Here is a 23,823-nt window from a genome sequence, read left to right as displayed (position 1 = left end):
AAATTCTCAATGTACAGGTATATATCACTGTATACTGCAATGTCCTTTTAATTTTACAAGGGCCATTTTTAATGGCTTATTTTTAGCATTGTGAGGCCGTGTTGTGTAGCACACATTGAAGTGATAACAAAAATGCAGTGTGTTTTGCAGGAAATTGCTTATTTAATTTAAGTATGCATTTATGCATTAGTTATAAATTAGTTCCTAATTAGTTATTAGGAAACGATTCTGTATTTTTTTTTACATTTCATTTTTTACATTGTTATTCCTCTGCCATCTGTCATTTGTAATGTTGGTTGTGCTTTTTCAATTTATTCATTAATTAAAATCATTTAACCAGTCACTCATGTCACACTGTCACTTATTTAAAGACCTCCATTAGAGAAAGTGCACCATTTCATACACATTTCTCATCAGTTTCAAGTTAGGTACAAGTAACTTCGACACAAAAACTTTGACAGTCCAAGAAAGTTAATCAATCTTATTAAATCAGATTGTGTAAAAAAAAGTTCTGTAAAGAAGGCCACTGATTTCAATATGACAGTTTGACAACCCATGGAGAAATTTAATACATTAGCGTTTGTCATCGTCGCATCATTCATACATGAAGGCTCTAAAAAAATGAGCTCAATTTTTCATTTTATTGTTAGTAATGTATAAGCCTGTATTCTAATTCACACATGATACATAAAAACTTACAGGTCCTATAGTATGATGGGTATATAGGCTGCAGTTACTCTGTGAGATGTTGAAGTGCGACCGAGACGTTCTCTCTGCAGCCCTGCCTGCCACTCAGTATAGACTGAACACCTTTCTGACTCTAATTTTAAAACTGTGAGGGTCTGGGATAAAAGTAATTGTATCACAGTGATCCATCATGAGCAGCTTCTGCCACTGAGTAATGCTTAATATTAAAGGTTGCAAACACACAGCAGTTTTATTTTACCAATAGATCATATACTTTGTCATGGTGGACATGCTTTGATTTTCACAGACCTTTCACAGTTTTCTGAAAAATCCTGTTCATAAATTCATATGACTCTGGACTTGACCCTTCAGAATGAAAGTGTAGTTGTTGATAATTTAAAAATGTCTTTATGGTTCTATGTATCAGGCAAAATAAAAGAGGGTGATGAGTGTGATGTCAGCAAGACCACTGGAAAATAAAGAAGAGCTGGAGTCTCGATTTTTTTTTAAATTTCTTAAGTAACTCTTGGATGAACCATATTCCATTAGTTTAATGTTCATTAGTTTATTGTTTTCCTGCTCAAAGAGACACAATTTCTTTCACGAATGACTCCACAATTAACTGATACATTGAATAAAATATGTTGGAGCAGAAATAACATTAACTCGAATTCATGTACCATCCTTTTAATTTCATTCATGTTTAACAATCTGGACATACAGGCTTCTGATCTGTGCTTAAATGACCAAATTGTTTCTTTGTGCATTTTATATGTTATAGGTGTTTAAAATGTCTGGGTTCTTTTACTTCTCCAGATTTCATCCACTGGAAGCATCTCCGAGGATGGAAGCTGGATACTTAGTGACATCAAAATATAATGTGAGTGAGTTTTGTTATTCAAACTACGACTCATTCAAATGGGAGAAAAAAATGACAGTTTAAGATTTTCTCATATGTGACTGTGTCAAATTGACTAGATTTCTGCTTCAAAATAATGCTTTGCTGACACCTTCTGTCCAAAGGAGAGAATTGTTTCTGGATTTTTTTTTTAACTTAAAAGATACTAAAACAGAGATCCTAAAAGGGATATTTCTGATGGAACAGGAGGCTGAAGTTTGAAGAGTTACTCAAACCTATAAAAAGTTGTTCATTTAACCCAGTATGTTGAGTTGATTGTTATTAATTCTTATTGTTATTAACACTTAGGTTTACTATTCAAACTCAGAATGCTGGGTCAATTTCACTTTATATGTGTTGTATTACTATATTCAATTTCCTTACACTAATACCCAGAAACCCATTTAATATTAATATTAATACCCATTAATATGCCACTTCACAGCACCTGGGTCCCTGGTTTGATCCTGAGCTCGGGTTGCTGTCTGTGTGAGTTTTCGTGCATGTTCTCCCTGTGTCTGCTTGGGTCTCCTCCATGAGTGTGTGAATGTGTGTGTGATAGACTGGTGTCCCATTCAGGTGTGTTCCTGGGATAGTCTCTGGATCCAAGGCCTAGTTCTAGTCTAGTTCAACAGATATAGTGTAAAAAATTATTGCTTAAATATAATCAACACAGGTATTTCTCCTATTTTCAGCATCTTAATTCAGGGTGTGATACTTTCAAATAAAATACATTTTAATGCTTGTAGAGTGAAACATGTTAAAGATTCTACAATGTGAGCCTAAAAACAGTTTTGATGTGAAAAATGAAGGAACAGGAGCTGCCTATGTCTAAGTCTATGTACAATAAAATACAGGGGGAAATATATATGCATTCTCTCTCTCTCTCTCTCTCTCTCTCTCTCTCTCTCTCTCTCTCTGTCTTTCTGTAAGAACACAGGAAGTTGCAGTGTCTGTGTCCACTAAAATAGAAGCGTGCCACCCCATGCCACAATCCCCCCCTTAAAAGAGAACACAGGAAGTTGTAAAGCTATAAGACACACCTCTGCTCTGTCAGTCACTCAGTCATTAGAGAGACAGGATGGAGCTCAGTCCACTCCCTGTGATGCTCTGTGAGTAAATGTTCTCTTTGTGTCTTCATTAGAGTGAGTGGTGGGGTATAAAGTTGTTCATCTGCAGTCTGAATGTCCTGAGTGATGAGCTTATTGTATGATTAGGACATTGTGTGTACTTCAGCATGACTGCTCAGGTGGATCAGTGTATCCATATCTGTTATGAGAAGGGTTTAGTGTGATGTGTAACTACTCTCAGTAACTATGATAGTTCAACAGGTAAGAGTACAAGTAGAGCAAGTTTAAAACACAGGGTTTAAATAATCTAATGAGTGTAAACGAGTCTGTATTGTTGGAATCTGTAGCTGATCTTCTGTGTCCTGCTGTCATCTGCTGCTCAGTGACAACCTCTCATGATCATCTGATCTGCTAAAAGAAAATGACTGGATGGTGTTTGTAATTTCACCAGTGGAAGTCATGGTTGTGACTAACTGAAATGTCTTTTGCTGCTGTGATGAGACTCTGGTGGTCTTTCCTTTCAACAAAAAGGTTCTAACAAAACCATGTTAGCATTAACTAGACTTACTGAGAAAATGTCTTATAACCTAGATTTCCTTTTTTGTTACTATTATGAGCTGTGCAAGGAAACATCTCAATACAACAAGTTCACTCTAATACACACTAATGCCAAATTAATGAAAAGGTTTTTTTTATTAGTAATTATTATTCACTGATTAGTTAGAGGCCTGAGAGCAGAGATAGGTTGTTGGCAGTTGTGGTTTTGCTTCTTTTTTTTTTTTTTTTTTTTTACAATAACTGGTGTGAGTTTAGCTGTGAAGAAGAGGAAGAGGCAGGAATGTGTGATATCTATCTTGAAACTGATGACTATAACTATGGTGGATAAATATAACTTCACTGGTACTTATTGTTTACTTATGTGGTACTTATTGTTGGCCAAACTGAAAAGCATCTTGTTCACATTTGAGCATTAAAGGAAAATTAAAGCCAGGGTCTGTGCAGTAGAGAGTGTTGGAGACAAATTGTGTGCAGTAGAGAGGGGAGGTGGAGCAGGGTGTCTGTCTGATACTCACCTATATTCATTATGGTCTTAGTCACACTTCATTAACACAATATTTTGACTGAAATGAGTTGTACTTGGACTTTCTGAAGAATTATTGGTGCATTGTGAGGGACTAATGACGGGAATACTCAATAGAGCTTGATTATGCTTTAATCTGCAATGAAATTCCGGAAAATTTGATGCTGTTTACATTAGTCTCAGTGCTTTTCAAATATCCTGATATTTTAATATGATAATAAATGAAATGCATGGTTCAAGCAAACTGCAGGTGAAAAATATGCATTAATGTACATTACTGGTTAATGGCTTATAGCTGTTATGATCACCAGCTGGAGTGCCCATGAACTCCACTAGAGGGCACTCCACCCCAGACTCTTGCCATTGTTCTCAGGACTCCATTTCCCATGTGTTCCTTGCCCCACCTGTGTCATGTGCTACCCTTGTTTGTGTGTTATGTTCAGATTGGTTCCTTGGTTTCATGTGTCATGTTCTCATTGATTGGTTTTGTCGTGTGTTCTCCCGGTCCTGTATAAGAGTTGCTCACCCACGCTACTAGTTCGCTGATTATTGTGTGTGTGTGTGTGTGTGTGTGTGTGTGTGTGTGTGTGTGTGTGTATATAGCCATTCCTAGTTTCCATGTTTCCAAGTTTACCTGTGTTTTGACCCTTGGACTGTTTTCCTTGTTTTTGATTGTGTGCTGCCTGCCCTCACCATTGCCTGTCTTTTGGATTACTCTTTTGTCGCTGCCTTGGATTGTACTGTTTGCTGGTGCTCGACCCTGCCTGTTTTGACCACGTTTGTTAATAAAGCCTTGCACTTGGATCCCCAACTCCGTTGTTGACCGGTACGTTACAATAGCAGAGTAATAACCATAATAATGACAGAAACTAGTGACAGAGAAGGAGGAAACTAGACTTCCTGAGAAAATGTCTTATAATCTACATTTCTATTTTTGTTACTATTATGGTCTGTGCAGGGAAACAGTACAGCAAGTTCACTCTAATACACACTAATACCAAACTAATGCACAGTGTTTTTTTTTTTTTTTTTTTAAATAATTATTAATTGTTATTTACTCATTAGTATCAAAAACAACAGCAAAAGTTATGCATAAACAAACACATCTCTTTAGCCTTTTACACACACACACAGGGCAGTGACAGTGTTAGAGGCCTGAGAACAGAGACAAGATGGCAGTTGTGGTTTTGCTTGTTTTTTTTTGTTAATTCAGCAATGCAGGCTCAGAAGGAGGAGGTGTGAAGGTGATGTGTGAGAGCAATAACTGACTTTTAACTAATGACCATAAATATGGTGGACAAATATAACACTAATATGAATTATATCAAATTTAAAATCAACTGTCTGAGTACAAATGGAAAATTGAAGCCATTAAACATTTACATTTATGGCATTTTGCACACGCCCTTATCCAGAGCGACTTACAATAGTGCTTTGAAGTCTATCAAAAATACATTCTGATATTGGCTCGCTAGGTCACAAACTAGGAATACCAAACTAGGAAAGCCAGAGTCTGTGCAGTTGAGACCGCTGGAGACAAAGTGTGTGCAGTAGAGACGAGAGGTATATATTCATTATGGTCTTGCCCACTCTTCAGTAGCACAATATTTTTACTGAAATTAGCTACACTTGGGCATCCTGAAAATTTAGTAGTGCATCATGCAGTACATGCAGCATGCTCTCTTTCAAAATGAAGTACATACCTCAATAGTTGTTAATATTAATAGAGGTTTATCCTTTATTTAATTTTCCAAACTGGAGCACAAAAGAAGGAACTGTATGCTAGCAAATTCCAAATCCGAGAGCAAAATAAGTAGAAATAATGGGGGAGGGGAGGTTGGGCACGGTTATAACTTTGTTTCTCCGTGTTTATCAAGAGGACATCTTTGCTCATGCGAGTCGAACTTATTTTTGTCGCTTTGAGGGCAGGGATGGACTGGAGACTGGCTCACGTCTACACTCCTATCCAGATGCACACGTGTGCATCTCTCTCTCCCTCAGGTGTTTTCAGCCGCTCCTTTATTACTCTCTCCCACTGATTAGACAACTCAGTACCAGGCGTGCATCCTCACATCCTGGCCCCTCCTTCCTCCTCGTCACACAGTTTAATTTCTCAGTTTAATGCCACCATCTTTTGTACTGCTGAGCTAAAATGTGGTCATGTATGAGCTATTTTATGGTAATAAGTTTCCGTACTACCCCCAAGATTACAACAGGTAAACACAGCATGTACAACTTTGGACATTTTTAAAAGAGCACAGACACACGGAAATACACAAATTTCGTTCCACTATAATGAATATAAGTTACTCAAGTTCTGAGCCAAACATTTACTAAAGTGAAAATGAAAAAGACTATCTTAATAACATATTCATGCAATTCTAATTATCTAATGCTATTAATATCCAGGAGTTTAGAGAATCATGTAGTATTTGTAGAAAAGGCTACTACAGAGATTTATGGTCTTATTCAAACAACAGAACATAAAAAGAGAACAAGGAGTCAAATAAAGCAAAAAGGTGGGTGTCCTTTGGAGACATCCTCTTATTCGTGTTACGCATCAAACTGAGAAATTAGCAAAAATTGTTCACCCAGGTTCTTCTATAATAATTTTAATTAACAGAGAGCCCTTGATCATATGATATTTTAAGATCAAGATCAAGTCATGGCCACAAATTCATTTTCTAGTTCCCTCGCATTACTAAGTTGTGGCCACACATTGGGATGTCATTCCCACACCTTGATAAGTCTTGGCTACACAGTATGGTTTTTAAAGTAAGAATGTCCCCAGCAGGGCTCTGAAGCAATTTGCTGGTGTGTGTAGTTCCTTCTGCTCTCAAGTTTAGAATCTGTGTGAGTGTGTAAGTATTTTTGTGCTTGTGCAGTTCATCCCTGCATGTGCTGATTTAAGTCATTGACATTGATGCCATATACCTGAACTAGCAAATGTTTGCTAGCTAAACAATGGAAAAAAGAAAAGAGAATAAATAAGGCATCTTTGTCATACTTTGCAGTGCAAAACTGAACAGAAAGAGCCATGAGAAGAAAGAGAGACAAGGAAGCATAACCTTACTACATTGGATAATGAAAATTACCAGCTACCACAGACATAAACTGAGTTCTGTTGTTCAACTTGCCTCCTGGCTCTGTTAACTGTTAAAATTATTCAGTTAAATCTTTGATTTTTGGTAGTTTTAAAGTACAGTTTGGAATTTTGTACTGCTTTTGATATGAACAACAGTGTCATGAAACTTCCAATGTAGAAATGCAAACTACCCTCCCTTCCCCATAAACTAGTCTAATCTGGCAACCCGGTCATTAGCAAAAAAAAATTCTTGCTAATTCTTGCTACAAAGTGTTATCATCAAGCACTTTATCCTGGTCAGGGTCACTGTGGATCTTGAATCTATCCCAAGAACACAGGGTATGAGGCGAGAATACACCCTGGATGGGACACCAGTCCATGGACATGCACACACACACACACACACACAAATTCACACACTTATTCACATCTATTTATAGTCCCCAATCCACCCACTGACATGTTTTCGAGAGGTGAAGAAAAATTAGAGAACTGGGAGGAAACCCATGTTTGCATGAGGAGAACATGTGTAAAGCCAGAGACACTAATCCAAGCTCAAAAGTGCTCTGAAAACTACAGGCTTTACTTTACAATGCTATTCCAGTGAAAATGTGCTCACTATCCACACTGTGGCCGTCTAAAAATATTTTTATAATATTCAAGATGAAATCAGAAGAACAGGCACAACAAAGGCTGTAGATACATCTCTCTCTCTCTCTCTCTCGCTGGTATTGTGTAAAGAAAAAAACACTACTCTAAATACAACAAATTATATATGATTGGCATTAAAAGATGTCACCTATTTGCAGCACCTATACGCTGTTGTGTTATAATTTAACACAAAACATTTTAATCTTTGTAAAGTCAAACCTGTTGTAAATGTTACAATTGAAAATACATATACAGTGTACTGCATGTACATCCTCTATTTCTCTCTCTCTCTCTCTCTCTCTGTCTGTCTGTCTGTCTGTCTGTCTCTCTTTCTCTGTGAGAACACAGGAAGTGGTAAGGCTTTAACACACACCACTTCTCTGTCAGTCAGTCAGTCATTAGAGAGACAGGATGGAGCTCAGTCCACTCCCTGTGATGCTCTGCGAGTAAATGTTCTCTTTGTGTCTTCATTAGAGTGAAGACACAGTGCTGGTTGTTTTTCCTGCCAACAGAAAGGTTTTAATAAAACCTAACAAAATGTTAACATTAACTAGACATACTGAAAATGTGCCTTATAACCTACATTTCCATTTTTGTTACTATTGTCTTTGCAGAGAAACATCTCAGTACAGCAAGGTCAGTCTAATACACACTAATACCAAACTAATGCACAGTTGTTGTTTTTTATTAGTAATTATTATTATTTTTTTTTTACCAATAAGTTAGAGGCCTGAGAGCAGAGATAGGCTGTTGGCTGTTGTGGTTTTGCTTCTTGTTAAAATAACTAGCATGAGTTCAGCTGTGAAGAAGAGGCGGAGGTGTGAATGTGTTATAACTGTCTAGAAACTAATGACTAATTATGGTGGATAAATATAACTTCACTGGTACTAATGGTTTTATTTATGTAGTGCTTTCTTATGTGGTACTTACTGATGGACAAAAGTCATCTTGTTCATGTTTGAGCATTAAAGGAAAATTAAAGCCAGGGTCTGTGCATTAGAGAGTGTTGGAGACAAAGTGTGTGCAGTAGAGATTGGAGCAGGATGTTTGTCTGATGCTCACCTCTATTCATTATGGGCTTGCACACACTTCATTAACACAATATTTTAACTGAAATCAGTTACACTTGGACTTCCTGAAGAATTATTAGTGCACTGTGATGAGGTCACACTTTCATGGTCAATACGGCTTTAAATGGGCATTGTGGAAAATTTACACCATATAAATTATTATTGTCAGTTACAAATTGATGTTTAATATATTCAAGCCTTTGTAATATGAAGTTAAATGAAAATTTCAAAGTGCATAATTGATTAGACTGATGATTTTCCTGGAGAAAATTTATTTATAAATGATAGAGCTCAGTATATTGTATTACGTCCTGCTTTCAATTGTACACTGTCTCTTTTCCATGTTTACATCATTTTCCCTGTTTCTGTTCTGTTTCAGTGCTGATTTCATTTGTACCCCTGCCACATGCTCAAGGTAATTATATAAAGTTGTATTTTACATTTATTTGTTTATTTATGTGTACATGTTTTTAACTGGAGCTGAGAAGGTCGAGTTTGTACATTACCATGCAAAGTTTGTCAATTTCAATACAATTTTTACAGGTGTAAAGTTAGGAAGTCACTTTAACTCAGTCATTTTCAGTCTTTTCTCTCATATCAGTTTCTCATGTTTAGTTTCATGTTGTACTCTTGGTGAATTCTCACACATTGTGTAGCTGCTGCTTTTCTATATTTTCTTTTTAAAAGCAATTCACTTAAAATAAATAGTATTGTAAAATGACTAACAAAACTACACAATAGAAATAATTAAACTTCAGTTTCATTGTGGTTCTTTAATTATACCTCAAAGCAGTATTTCAAACTGTATATTTACATCTAATTAAATTATTCATAGTGTTGTTTCAAACTCCTCTGTTCATTTCTGTACACGTAGTAACTTTTCAATTCATTTCAATTCTATTTTATTTATAAAGCGCATTTAACAATGGTCGTTGTCACAACGTAGATTTAGAATTATCTGATGTAAAATTTAAATTAAATTGAAATTGAAATTTTAAATCTAAATTTATCCCCAATGAGCAAGCCAGAGGTGATAGTGGTGACAAAAAGCTCTCTGAGACAACATGAGGAAGAAACCTTGAGAGGAACCAGACTCAAAAGGGAACCCATCTTCATCTAGATGACATCAGATATAAATAATTATAAATTATTACTCTTCTATAACTGCATACTAGAGTCAAGTAGTGCTAATTGTGTTAAAAGCAACTTGAGTATGAGCATCATTAAAGATTTAACTTTAAGTCCATCCTATCAAACTGAAGTTATCAACTGTTCAGCATTCGCATTCTTTAGGCTGAACAAGGAAGAACATCCACAGCCATCTTCAGGCTGTCCATGTGGAACCATCCACAGTAACCTCATGGTGATCTTTAGGCTGTCCATGTGGTACCATCCACAGTAACCTCATGGTGATCTTTAGGGTGTCCATGTGGTACCATCCTCAGTAAACTCATGGTGATCTTTAGGCTGTCCATGTGGTACCATCCACAGTAAACTCATGGTGATCTTTAGGGTATCCATGTGGTACCATCCTCAGTAAACTCATGGTGATCTTTAGGGTATCCATGTGGTACCATCCTCAGTAAACTCATGGTGATCTTTAGGGTATCCATGTGGTACCATCCACAGTAAACTCATGGTGATCTTTAGGGTGTCCATGTGGTACCATCCACAGTAAACTCATGGTGATCTTTAGGGTGTCCATGTGAGGCCTTCCTCACTAGAAGCAAATGATTTTCAGGTGAAGGAGGCTTCAAGCAGAAGTTGGGCATCAGGATGGATCAGGCAGATTCGAAAGACAAAAGTAGTCAGTATCATCGGTATTTCAGGAGTAAGAGAGAGAGAGAGAGAGAGAGAGAGAGAACACAGATTATTCGGTATGCTATTGTCCTGTAATTGTTTATGAAGATGTACTTTGTGTGCACAGTGCAAGCAGGGACTCCAGCAAGACTAGCTATGACAGCATAACTAACAGTGAGAGTCAGAAGGTAACACAGACATGAGGGCGTCCTGGGACATGAAGTGTCCAGGTACTCCACCATCAACAAACCTTAGTGAACGCGTGAGAGTGGGGGGACGACAGCATCCACACATCCCAGTTTACCAAAACACTTTATTAAAAAAAGCCTTGACTAAACAAATAGGTTTTCAGCCTAGACTTAAATACTGAGACTGTGTCTGTGTCCCAAACACTGATTGGAAGTGGGGCACAAAGCACTGCCCCCTGCTGTAAACTTCATTATTTGAGTTACAAACAAACAAACTTCTTTATGTGTAGTTTGTTAACAGCAGATTTTTTGTAGGGAGTCCTAAAGCTGTGGTGTCCATAAAACCTGATAAAAACGTGTACATTGGAGAGAGAGTTACTCTCAGATGTGATGTACAGGAAGGAGGAGACACTGAGTGGACATACAGCTGGTATAAGAATAATGACAGAGTCTACGCAGAGAGAGGAGACAGAGTCTATACAGAAAACACAGTGCAGGAGTTCAGTATCAGGTCTGTTAGTGACTCTGACGGTGGTGACTACACCTGCCAAGGACAGAGACGTGACTCTCAGAGCTCAGAGATCAGTGATACTGTTACACTGACTGTATCAGGTGAGTCTGTGGCAACATCTGGATTTTATAGTTTATAATTGTGGTGAGTCAGTGTGATTAATAATACACAGCAAACATTAAGACAGAAGCCAATATATCTAACCTTGTCTTGCCTCTGGCATTCATTAGATGATAACGTGAGAAATTTAGAAATTATAAAGTTTTATTTTGGAATTCAGTAACTTAGATTTGACCTAGACAATATAGTGCATACCAATGATGGGGAGACAAAAACTACTACACAGTGTTCAGTGATTCAGTCAGGATTACAGTGAGAGGTAGATCAGGATTTTCACTTCTTTCACCACAGTTCTGAAATCAGGAGGACTGTTAATAAATAACATTACATAACTATTCATGTTTCTTCTGTTATTCTAGAATAAATCTTGAAATATATAATTTTAAAAAGTATTTGTGGATGGAGAGATGTCAATGTAAAACAGTTGAGTGTGTGTTTATCAGGGAGAGATTCACTCTCCTATGTGACATACAGACTAGTGGATACAGATGATCCCACTTATTTAGCAGAAATAAACCACCCAGTGATGATGACAAGAAGAATGAACACATTTCTATTGCCTCATCTAATGACTTAGTGTAATTAGTTTTATATCCATATTTAATATTTGTTACTATTCCTGTTTAGATGATCTTTTAGACATGGCAAGATTGTTGTGTATAAAGTAAATAAATAAATAAATAAATATGTTGTGTATAAAATATATATATATATATATATATATATATATATATATATATATATATATATATATATATATATATATATATATATATAATTTAAGTATAATTTTGTGTTTCCTGTGTAACAGAGAGACCACGGGCAGTACTGAGTGTATCTCCACAGAGCTGGCTGACTGAAGGAGACTCAGTGACTCTAAGCTGTGAGGTTACAGACTCCTCTACAGACTGGACATTCAGCTGGTACACAACTGTTCCCTACAGAAACAATCATGGTCATATCAGCGCTAAAAAAAAGCTTCTCTCAGACAGCAGCAGAGGATCCAGAGGCTCCTACACTCTCAGTCCTGCTGCTCTTAACCACACAGGAGTTTATGCGTGCAGAGGACAGAGAGAAGAACGACCCTCTTACACAAATTACAGCAATCTACTGCTACTATGGATCACTGGTGAGGAAAAATAACAACACTGGTGTGTTGGAGTGTTGAATATATATTCATAAATAAAGTAAAACATTATCATAGCATTGATTTTAAATATGGAGAATCACAGCTGTGCTAATGTTTGGTGTAAAAATCTTCATATTCACTCTCCTCAGTGAGGAATGTTTAAGGCAGTTGAATAGCCCTAAGCACTGGTAGAGGATTATTCTCATTCAGATAGCATTGTTTAATTAAATGAGGTTTAAATGTCTTCAGTGCAAGTTACGCCATGAAAACACAATCATAATAACACATGTGAATTATAATGTTCTGTGTTTAAGGTGAATCTCCTCCAGGCTCTCTGATCATCAATCCCAGCAGAACTCAACACTTTACTAAAGACTCTCTCTCACTCAGCTGTGAGGACCAGAGTAACTCTACTGAATGGACAGTGAGACGATACACACACAGTGAGGGAGTGTTAGATTGTTCACGGTGGGGATCAGTTACAGGATCTACATGTAAAATCAGCTCCCTTTCCACATCACGCACTGGAGTTTACTGGTGTGAGTCTGAATCTGGAGAAAACAGTAATCCTGTCAACATCACAGTGCATGGTGAGTCTTCATGTAGTTTGTTTACTGTTAAAGGAAAAGGGAAATGTTTAATCATACAATATTCAGAACTCTGATTTTGCAACTCGGTGAACTTATCAACAAGAGACAATTAACTGGTTTATTTCAGTAAAGTTTTTAAAGTTCTGAATATTTTGTGAATTTAATGTTACATGAAGACAGCAACAGAACGGCACAGTTGAGTTTCTCTCATGAGCTGAATCAGCTACGGTAGAGCAGGTAAAACACTGAATGAGGCTGTAATACGGCGCTACACAACTCTAGTTTTACACTCCTTATCTGAAGAGTTTTCATCCAGTTCAACACCACAAAACACAAACACACTAATGAGTTTCACAGTGAAATCAAGCAGTAGTGTAAATTCTCTGTTCTAGATGGTGATGTGATCCTGGAGAGTCCTGTCCATCCTGTGACTGAGGGACATCCTCTGACTCTACGCTGTTTATATCGCAACACAAATTCCTCAAACCTCCGAGCTGATTTCTATAAAGATGGATCAGTTCTCCAGACACAGACTACAGGAGAGATGATCATCCGAACTGTCTCAAAGTCAGATGAAGGTTTCTACCACTGTAAACACCCAGAGAGAGGAGAGTCACTGAAAAGCTGGGTCTCAGTCAGAGGTGAGAAACCATTTAAATATTCATTTAAATACAACTGTGACTTGAACTCTGTAGCTTTACACAATGCAAGCTATAGTCCTTAGTTTATGTAACTCTGTGTACTGTATGCTGTTACATTTGTGCACACAAGTGTAAATGACTTTATTTGTACAACAGGTTGAGCTAAAACTTACAAACACTTCAGCATGAATAAAGACTTATTATAATTATTATTATATTCTGCATGTAGAAGCTCCATTCTCCGTGCTCATGCTGATCAGTAGTGTAGTGACGGCCTCTCCGTATCTGCTGGTGACCATCATTCTGCTGGTCAAATGTTACAGAGCTCGAGGTAAGAACTCTTTCTGTACGTTTCTCATAATGAGCATACTAACTTTACTTAGTGTGAGAAAAACATTTTCACCTTAGGAAAGGTAGAAAGCATTTGACTCACTATTCTCATTTTAAAATCTAAAAATATGAGTCTTGTAGAACTTTTTTTAAACTGCATTTACAGTAAGATTTAAATGTAAATGATATGAAACACAGCATATCTGTTTCTGCTGAGGTCTGAGGGTGAATTTACACGTGACAGACGGTTCAGTCAGTGTGTCAAAGCATCTCAAAAAAATTACAATTAACTTTACTCATTTAAAAAAAATAAACATCTTGTCACATTATCTCTATTTAAAAATATATTGTAACTTATATGATGGAAATTCTTATCCATCATCGTAACAGGCATTAGATATTCAAAATAATTTACAAGGTTTTAAAAGGAGGAGGTAGCATTTAATAGAGCAACAGGACACCCTAATAAACTGTTTGTAATAATTGATAAAGAATCTCTGACCTACATTTTGCGGTTACTGAAGATGACTGAATGAATGATGTTCATTTTCTAACACATCTTTTCCTGAAGCTCTGTCACTTGTCATTTCACGGTCATTCATAAGCCTTAAAACAAACACCCTTTAAACTGTGTTTAGGATGAGATCAAATGCAGTTTGGTTGCTTTTCTGCCATAAACACCTGTAATAAACACTGAAATGAAACAAATAACTTTTTAATTTCTTTAACAGCTCACACTGATGAAAAGAGAATGGAGAATACAGTCACAGAGGAGTGAAGTTCATCTAACAAAAAGAGGATACAATGCTGTTTTCTATAAGGTTATTTTGGGAATTTTATAATAATAATAATAATAATAATAATAATAATAATAAAGAGAAGAAATAAGCTAATATTTTGTATTTTGCAGTGTGTGAGGATAGAGCTGTGCTTCTGAAAAAAAAAGTGTTTTATATTATGTTTGAATTTTTCTTTTCAGCTCTGTGAATTTTAGTTGTAGTTGTGATTTTTTTTTAATAAATGCATCATTATCAATTCACTGAATTTAACCTGGTTGCAGTAATATATCATATGAAGTACAAGTAAACTCTGAACACCTACTTCTGTTCCTTTTTAAATATCAGCATTTTTATTTTATATTTTTATACAATCATATATTGGTATTAAACCATTTATTAAGCCTAAATAAAAAAAAATAATAACCAAGAAGATGTGTACTTTATTTCTATTGTTAAAATCAGATAACTCGATCCTGCAGTATTATTCAGTGTAAGTAGAGGATCTCAGTGCAGTAAAGTTCAGGAGTAAATGAGGAAACAAACAGAAGTGTTATTACTCTTACTGCATGTCTACACACTGGTACACTGATGTACAGGACTAACATAACACTGAAAATGTCCAAAACACAACACAGGAAATTAACATTACAGCAGTGGCAGTGATTCAGACAATCAAAAGCTACTTATAAAGTGAAATACAAGGTTTCACTGTTAAACCCTGCTAGATAACTTCCTCATAAGTGCATTTCTTCACACTCTTGGCAGAGGGATTAAGATAGTCAGGCTTAGGGGTTTGTAAACCTAATATTTTTATTTTAATTCATGTGGGCAAAATGATTCATATTCAGGAAATAATCAGCAGGTTTTCTTTTTGCATGTTTACAAAATTAATGCTGAACATTAAGTGGTTTTCACACAATGCCTTCTGTGTTATTTAGTTTATGCATTAGAAATTATTTTAATCTTAACATTACTATCATTTGATACATAAAGAACACACACTCTACTTTTGTTAACCATTACATATTGTTTTGTTTATACTCTTGGAAAATTCTTACAAAAAAAAGAAAAATTTCAAGAATTCCCATTATTTGAATCGATATTATCGAATGTATTCATGGGATTTTAGTACAAAACCAAACTAATGGACACTGGCAGTGTGATGGCCCTCAAAGCCTGCAGTGAGAATTAGTGAGACTAAGTGTTTATGGTTCAAATAATATGGCCAGGGTTCATAAATGTACCAGCTCATGTACCAGACCACTACTGTCAGGTTGAAAGTGAGCTGGATTTCTTTTGTACATGGGCTCCACCTTGTGGTCAAAGAGAAATGATGCTTAATGCAGTACCTTCTTTAATTCATCTTCTGTAAGTGCGTTATTCTGGTGGCAGTTAATCTGGCGGTGGATCCCAGGAACACTGAGCATGAGGTGGGAATACATGCTGGATGAGAGACACCAGTTCATTGCAGCACACCATGCACACACACATTCACATAAAATGATATCAAAAGATGATTGACAACTCAAAAAAAAAAAATCATGAATGCTAACTGATGCTAATTGTATTTAGTTCTAGTGCTTCAAAGTCATAAAAAATAAGGCCAACATTTTACATTTTATAACCTTGCATTTATCACTTCTAATCACAATTTCTAAGCACAATACACATCCCATAAAAATCCAGTAAGCAAGTGTCTAACCTTTTCAGCTAACTCACCTGTAGCTGCCCTACTGTGTCCCTCAGAGCAATGTCCTCTGCTTTCCCAATGATGAACACAAACAGAGAAATTGATAAGAACTCATCTACGAGTAGCTAGGGTTTGTACACACAGAATAGCAGATCCCACTTGGAAAAGGTGGGATGTGATTTGTCCAAACAAGTTCTAACACTAATCACATTTTAACCTCCCTCTTCTCTAACTCTGAGGACAGGGTTATACTTTTTATAACTATGTGCATGCAATTAACATGACAATGTATGTAGTGCAATATCAGTGTAAATTGTGGGGGCGGTTCAGCGAGATGTGTCTTAAGAAGCCTCAAACCTAATGAAAAGTCTGTTTTATGTGTCTTCTGGCTCTTCATGCCTTAGAGGAGGTACACAGGTGAGAATGTGAACAATGTCACTTATGAAGCTGCTGCGTCCCCATCAACCATCAAGCATCACCACAGCATGTGTCACATAATTGAGACCAGCTGAGCTTAATCAAGAGAAACCCTTGATTAACACCACAAACTTACAAAAACCACACACACCATCTCTTCATTCAAGCCATTAGGGGTTAAAGAGTTAAGCTCAAAGATCAAAAAAACTCTCTTTGCAATGATTTGAAGGATTTTTCTTTCTTTCTTTTTTTCTGATTAAGCTCAGATGGTCTCAATCTTCAATTATGTGTCGATAAAAGTGATGAACCTTTGTTTGCTAGGTGAGCGCTGAAGAAAGCTATGGGCTGAAACTTTTGCTCAGTGGTCTGTTTTATTCACTGATCTCTGCACTTTTTTACACTTTTTTAAAGCAATAAATATACATCCTGATAAGACCTCAGTGGTCTGGTCTGGTTCAGTGTGCCGACAGCCTCTGCCTTGGATTTTGTATTTCTTCTTACTTCACGCACCTGAGGACGTATTTATCTAATTTGAGAGCAACTGTCCTTCTACCGAAAATGAAGAACAGAAACTGCCAAGTCTGTGTCTGTGTCCGTGTCCACTAAAAATAGAAGCTTGCATCCCCTCAACACCCATAAGAATACAGGAAGTGTAGAGACTGTAACACACCCCACTTCTCTGTCAGTCAGTCAGTCAGTCATTAGAGAGACAGGATGGAGTTCAGTCCACTCCCTGTGATGCTCTGTGAGTAAATGTTCTCTTTGTGTCTTCATTAGAGTGAGTGGTGGGGTATAAAGTTGTTCATCTGCAGTCTGAATGTCCTGAGTGATGAGCTTATTGTGTGATTAGGACATTGTGTGTACTTCAGCGTGACTGCTCAGGTGGATCAGTGTATCCATATCTGTTATGAGAAGGGTTTAGTTTGATGTGTAACTACTCTCAGTAACTATGATAGTTCAACAGGAAAGGGTACAAGTAGAGCAAGTTTAAAACACAGGGTTTAAATAATCTACTGAATGTAAACGAGTCTGTATTGTTGGACTCTGTAGCTGATCTTCTGTGTCCTGCTGTCATCTGCTGCTCAGTGACAACCTCTCATGATCATCTGATCTGCTAAAAGAAAATGACTGGATGGTGTTTGTACTTTCACCAGTGGAAGTCATGGTTGTGCCTAACTGAAATGTTTTTAGCTGCTGTGATGAGACTCTGGTGGTCTTTCCTGTGAACAGAAAGGTTTTAACAAAACCATGTTAGCATTAACTAGACTTACTGAGAAAATGTCTTATAACCTACAGTACCATTTTTCTTACTATTATGGTCTGTGCAGGGAAACTAATACACACTAATACCAAATTAATGCACAGAGTTTTTATTTATTTATTTATTTATTTTTTATTAGTAATTATTATTTACTGATTAGTTAGAGGCCTGAGAGCAGAGACAGGCTGTTGGCTGTTGTGGTTTTGCTTCTTGTTAAAATAACTGGCATGAGTTCAGCTGTCAAAAAGAGGAGGAGGTGTGAATGTTTAATAACTGTCTAGAAACTAATGACTGTAATTATTTTGGATAAATATAACTTCACTGGTACCTGATTCCTTCTTTCATGATTCCTTCTATCAGTCTCACCAGAAGAAAAGCAGCCGCATAGCACGATGCTGCCACCACCATGCTTCACTGTGGGTATGGTGTTCTTTGGCTAATAAGCTGTCTTCTAAAATATCTTTTAGAATTATGCCCAAAAAGTTGCCACATGGTGTGGGATAGTTTATGCAGGCTTAAATATTTTTTTTCCTTTTCTTTTTTGTGAGAGAGGGCTGTTCCACAAAAAAGAAATGAGCATTGTCACATGCAGGGAGTGACCAGTACTTGCCAGATATTCCTGCAGCTCCTTTCATATTGCCGTAGGTCGCATTGCAGCCTCCCTGATAAGTTTTCTTCTTGTCCTTTCATCAATTTTTGAGAGGTGTCCTGTTCTTGGTAATGTCTCTGCGGTGCCCCAGTTTCTCCACTTCTGGATGCTGGTTTTCAAAGTGTTCCATGGTGCATGTAATGTTTTGGAAATTCTTTTGTACCTGTCTCCTGATCAATATTTTTTGACAGTGAGATCCCATACATACTTTGTAAGCTCTTTGCAGAACATGGCATTTATTTTAGTCTTTTTACCTTTACTTATTAGTGATAGAGCTCAGTATATTGTATTCCTTACACATGAGTTGAATGTGGCTAATACGTCCTGCTTTCAATTGTACACTTTCATGGTCAATACAGCTTTAAATGGGCATTGTGGAAAATTTACACCATATAAATTATTACTGTCAGTTACAAATTGATGTTTAATATATTTAAGCCTTCGTAATATGAAGTTAAATGAAAATTCTAAATGAATAAGGTGCATAATTGATTAGACTGCTGATTTTCCTGGAGAAAATTTATTTATAAATGATAGAGCTCAGTATATTGTATTCCTTACACATGAGTTTAATGTGTCTAATACGTCCTGCTTTCAATTGTACACTGTCTCTTTTCCATGTTTACATCATGTTCTCTGTTTCTGTTCTGTTTCAGTGCTGATTTCATTTGTACCCCTGCCACATGCTCAAGGTAATTATATAAAGTTGTATTTTACATTTATTTGTTTATTTATGTGTACATGTCTGATTTTAACTGGAGCTGAGAAGGTCGAGTTTGTACATTACCATGCAAAGTTTGTCAATTTGTTTAATCAATACAATTTTTATAGGTGTAAAGATAGGAAGTCACTTTAACTCAGTTATTTTCAGTCTTTTCTCTCATATCAGTTTCTCATGTTTAGTTTCACATTGTACTCTTGGTGAATTCTCACACATTGTGTAGCTGCTGCTTTTCTATATTTTCTTTTTAAAAGCAATTCACTTAAAATAAATAGTATTGTAAAATGACTAACAAAACTACACTATAGAAATAATTAAACGTCAGTTTCACTGTGGTTCTTTAATTATACCTCAAAGCAGTATTTCAAACTGTATATTTACATCTAATTAAATTATTCATAGTGTTGTTTCAAACTCCTCTGTTCATTTCTGTACACGTAGTAACTTTTCAATTCATTTCAATTCTATTTTATTTATAAAGCGCTTTTAACAACGGACATTGTCACAAAGCAGCTTTACAGAAATCTGGATATAAAATTTTAATTTCAATTAAATTTAAATCTAAATTTATAACTAATGAGCAAGCCAGAGGTGATAGTGGTGAGGAAAAACTCTCTGAGACAACATGAGGAAGAAACCTTGAGAGGAACCAGACTCAAAAGGGAACTCATCTTCATCTAAATGACACCAGATATAAATGATTATAAATCATTGCTCTTCTATAACTGCATACTATAGAGTCAAGTATTGCTAAGTCTGTTAAAAGCAACTTGAGAATGAGCATCATTGAAGATTTAACTTTAAGTCCATCCCATCAAACTGAAGTTATCATCTGTTCAGCATTTGCACTTTTTAGGCTGAACAAGGAAAAACATCCACAGCCATTTTTAGGCTGTCCATGTGGTACCATCCACAGTAACCTCATGGTGATCTTTAGGGTGTCCATGTGGTACCATCCACAGTAACCTCATGGAGATCTTTAGGGTATCCATGTGGTACCATCCACAGTACCCTCATGGTGATTTTTAGGGTGTCCATGTGGTACCATCCACAGTACCCTCATGGTGATCTTTAGGGTGTCCATGTGGTACCATCCACAGTAACCTCATGGTGATCTTTAGGGTATCCATGTGGTACAATCCACAGTAAACTCATGGTGATCTTTAGGGTATCCATGTGGTACCATCCACAGTAAACTCATGGTGATCTTTAGGGTATCCATGTGGTACCACCCACAGTAAACTCATGGTGATCGTTAGGGTGTCCATGTGGTACCATCCACAGTAAACTCCTGGTGATCTTTAGGGTGTCCATGTGGTACCATCCACAGTAACCTCATGGTGATCTTTAGGGTGTCCATGTGAGGCCATCCTCACTAGCAGCAAGTAATTTTCAGGTGAAGGGATCTCTAAGGAGAAGTTGGGCATGGGGATGGATCAGGCAGTTTTGGAGGGAAGAAGCAGTCAGTATCATTGGTATTTCAAGAGTAACATGTAGTGAAAGAGAGAGAGAGAACACAGATTATTAGGTATGCTATTGTCCTGTAATATTTTAAGAAGATGTACATTGTGTGCAAAGTGCAAGCAGGGACTCCAGCAAGAATAGCTATGACAGCACAACTAAAAGGGAGAGCCAGAAGGTAACGCAGACATGAGGGCGCCCTGGGACATAAAACGGCCAGCCACTCCACCATCAACAAGCCTGAGTGGACAGTTTACCAAAACACTCTATGCCCATGAAAACCTCCAGATCTTTGCCTAGGAAAAAACAAAACTATTAACAAAAGTCATGACTAAACAAATAGGTTTTCAGCCTAGACTTAAACACTGAGACTGTGTCTGTGTCCCGAACGCTGATTGGAAGGCTATTTTATAACTGTGGGGCAGAAAGCTCGGCCCCCTGCTGTAAACTTCATTATTTGAGTTACAAACAAACTTCTTTATGTGTAGTATATTAACAATAGATTTTTTGTAGGGAGTCCTAAAGCTGTGGTGTCCATAAAACCTGATGAAAATGTGTACATTGGAGAGAGAGTTACTCTCAGATGTGACGTACAGGAAGGAGGAGACACTGAGTGGACATACAGCTGGTATAAGAATAATGACAGAGTCTACACAGAGAGAGAAGACAGAGTCTATACAGACAGCACAATGCAGGAGTTCAGTATCAGGTCTGTTAGTGACTCTGACCATGGTAACTACACCTGTCGAGGACAGAGACGTGACTCTCAGAGCTCAGAGATCAGTGATGCTGTTACACTGACTGTATCAGGTGAGTCTGTGGCAACATCTGGATTTTATAGCTTTACATTTACAGTATAATTGTGGTGAGTCAGTGTGATAATAATACACAGCAAACAGTAAGACAGAAGGCAGTAAATCTCATTTTGTCTTGCCTCTGGCATTAATTAGATGATAATTTTAGAACTTAAGAAATTATAAAGTTTTATTTGGGAATTCAGTAACTCAGTTTTGACCTAGACAATATAGTGCATACCAATGATGGGGAAACAAAAACTACTACACGGTGCTCAGTGATTCAGTCAGGATTACAGTGAGAGGTAGATCAGGATTTGCACTTCTTTCACCACAGCTTTGAAATCATTTTACTTTTTAAAATTATATATTTCAAGATTCATTTTAGAATTACAGAAGAAACATAACTATTCATGTTTCTTCTGTAATTCTAAAATGAATCTTGAAATATATAATTTTAAAAAGTATTTGTCAACTGTGGAGAGATGTCAATGTAAAACAGTTGAGTGTGTGTTTATCAGGGAGAGATTCACTCTCCTATGTGACATACAGACTAGTAGATACAGATGATCCCACTTATTTAGCAGAAATAAACCACCCAGTGATGATGACAAGAAGAATGAACACATTTCTAATGCCTCATCTAATGACTTAGTGTAATTAGTTTTATATCCATACTTAGTATTTGGTACTATTCCATACTGCCTAGATGATATTTTAGACATGGCAAGATTGGTGTGTATAAAGTAAATGTACAGATTTAAGTATAATTTTGTATCTCCTGTGTAACAGAGAGACCACGGGCAGTACTGAGTGTATCTCCACAGAGCTGGCTGACTGAAGGAGACTCAGTGACTCTAAGCTGTGAGGTTACAGACTCCTCTACAGACTGGACATTCAGCTGGTACAGAGAGGTTCTCTACAGAGACAATAATGGTCATATCAGATATAATGTAGTGCTCCTCTCAGACAGCAGCAGAGGATCTGGAGGCTCCTACACTCTCAGTCCTGTTGCTTTTCATCACACAGGATTTTATGTGTGCGGTGCAGAGAGAGAAGAACACTTTTACACACATTACAGCTTTACACAGCCACTACTGATCACTGGTGAGGAAAAATAACAGTTGAATATGGATGCTTAAATAAAATGTAAACATTTAACAGCACTGATTTTAAGTATGGAGAATCATAGCTGTGCTAATGTTTCATCTAAAAATCTTGGTCCCACTTTATATTAGGTGTCTTTAAAAACTATGTACTTACATAACAAATTAGCACTTCATACACTGTACTTACTCTGTCCCTAAATCTTCTTACATTGTACTTACTTTTAAAGTACCTGCATGATCAATCTGTAGTTACAGCATTATACTTATGTTTAGAAGTACAATCTTGTAAGTACACACCATAATTCCAATTTTGTAACTACAATTGTAACTACTCTGGAGATTATGTAAAATATTTTTTTTATAATTTTATGTTTTTACGTGTGTAACAACACATGACACATTACAGCAACATGTTCCACAATGTGTTTAATGAGTATGAGGGTACTACTTATTCAAAACATTTAACAGTCAAGCTCTGTTAAACAAATGGTTGGAGATTTGACCAATACCACATTCTCATAGCTTAATTTTTTCATAACCCTGCTTATCTTGCAAAAAGTTAGTAACAGAATGCACCAATTTACATAGTCAATCATCTCATTTAGCACATTACGGCTTCTCTGGATTCATTAAGTTTGATATTATTTTGTTGTGCATCTCACATGCTATAAAAGATTATATGTAAAAACTGTCTAAGTATGGAGCCTGTATTGGTACCCAGCAACTAATGTGTACTTACATCGAAAATACACAAAAACAGCCCACCAAAATTAAAATGTGGAGCCTGTGTTAGTACCAAGGAAGTAACATGCTCTTACATTGAAAATACACAAAACCACCGATTTTATTTACTATGTTACATGCAAAATTGATAAAGCCTGTAAATTTGTAATACAGTGTGACATCTTAGGTGGCTAGTACATTGCATTTAATCATCCTGTTTACATGAATATATTCTTCTCCTGTAGTATGCAGATCTATGAAATTATGATAGTCTGTCTTGAGCAGTTTTTGACAATCTTCAAAACAGGCAAACGTCTACAGCCCTTGATTTCCAGCATTCCAAACACCAAGTTGTTTCTCCTCCATGT

At 36.7% G+C, this 23,823-nt stretch overlaps 1 protein-coding gene across 1 annotated transcript in view; it reads left to right on the top strand.

Moving 5' to 3' along the window:
- Nucleotides 1-4,951: 4,951 nt before the first annotated feature.
- The window catches only part of LOC128318149 (obscurin-like), a 30,724-nt gene continuing 11,852 nt past the window's right edge, over nt 4,952-23,823 (top strand). The window contains exons 1-15 of the mRNA XM_053233519.1: nt 4,952-4,972; nt 7,947-7,988; nt 8,087-8,108; nt 8,922-8,957; nt 10,846-11,142; nt 11,973-12,290; nt 12,605-12,880; nt 13,273-13,521; nt 13,751-13,852; nt 14,583-14,625; nt 16,725-16,737; nt 17,443-17,482; nt 19,304-19,339; nt 21,343-21,639; nt 22,416-22,730. Of these exons, the coding sequence (XP_053089494.1) occupies nt 4,952-4,972; nt 7,947-7,988; nt 8,087-8,108; nt 8,922-8,957; nt 10,846-11,142; nt 11,973-12,290; nt 12,605-12,880; nt 13,273-13,521; nt 13,751-13,852; nt 14,583-14,625; nt 16,725-16,737; nt 17,443-17,482; nt 19,304-19,339; nt 21,343-21,639; nt 22,416-22,730 (2,107 nt within the window). The remainder of the gene's footprint in view (nt 4,973-7,946; nt 7,989-8,086; nt 8,109-8,921; nt 8,958-10,845; nt 11,143-11,972; nt 12,291-12,604; nt 12,881-13,272; nt 13,522-13,750; nt 13,853-14,582; nt 14,626-16,724; nt 16,738-17,442; nt 17,483-19,303; nt 19,340-21,342; nt 21,640-22,415; nt 22,731-23,823) is intronic.

Source organism: Pangasianodon hypophthalmus, chromosome 4 (genome assembly GCF_027358585.1).
Source record: "Pangasianodon hypophthalmus isolate fPanHyp1 chromosome 4, fPanHyp1.pri, whole genome shotgun sequence".
Taxonomy (NCBI): domain Eukaryota; kingdom Metazoa; phylum Chordata; class Actinopteri; order Siluriformes; family Pangasiidae; genus Pangasianodon; species Pangasianodon hypophthalmus.
Note: the sequence above shows the minus strand (reverse complement) of the source record. Positions and strands in the feature narration are given on the sequence as shown.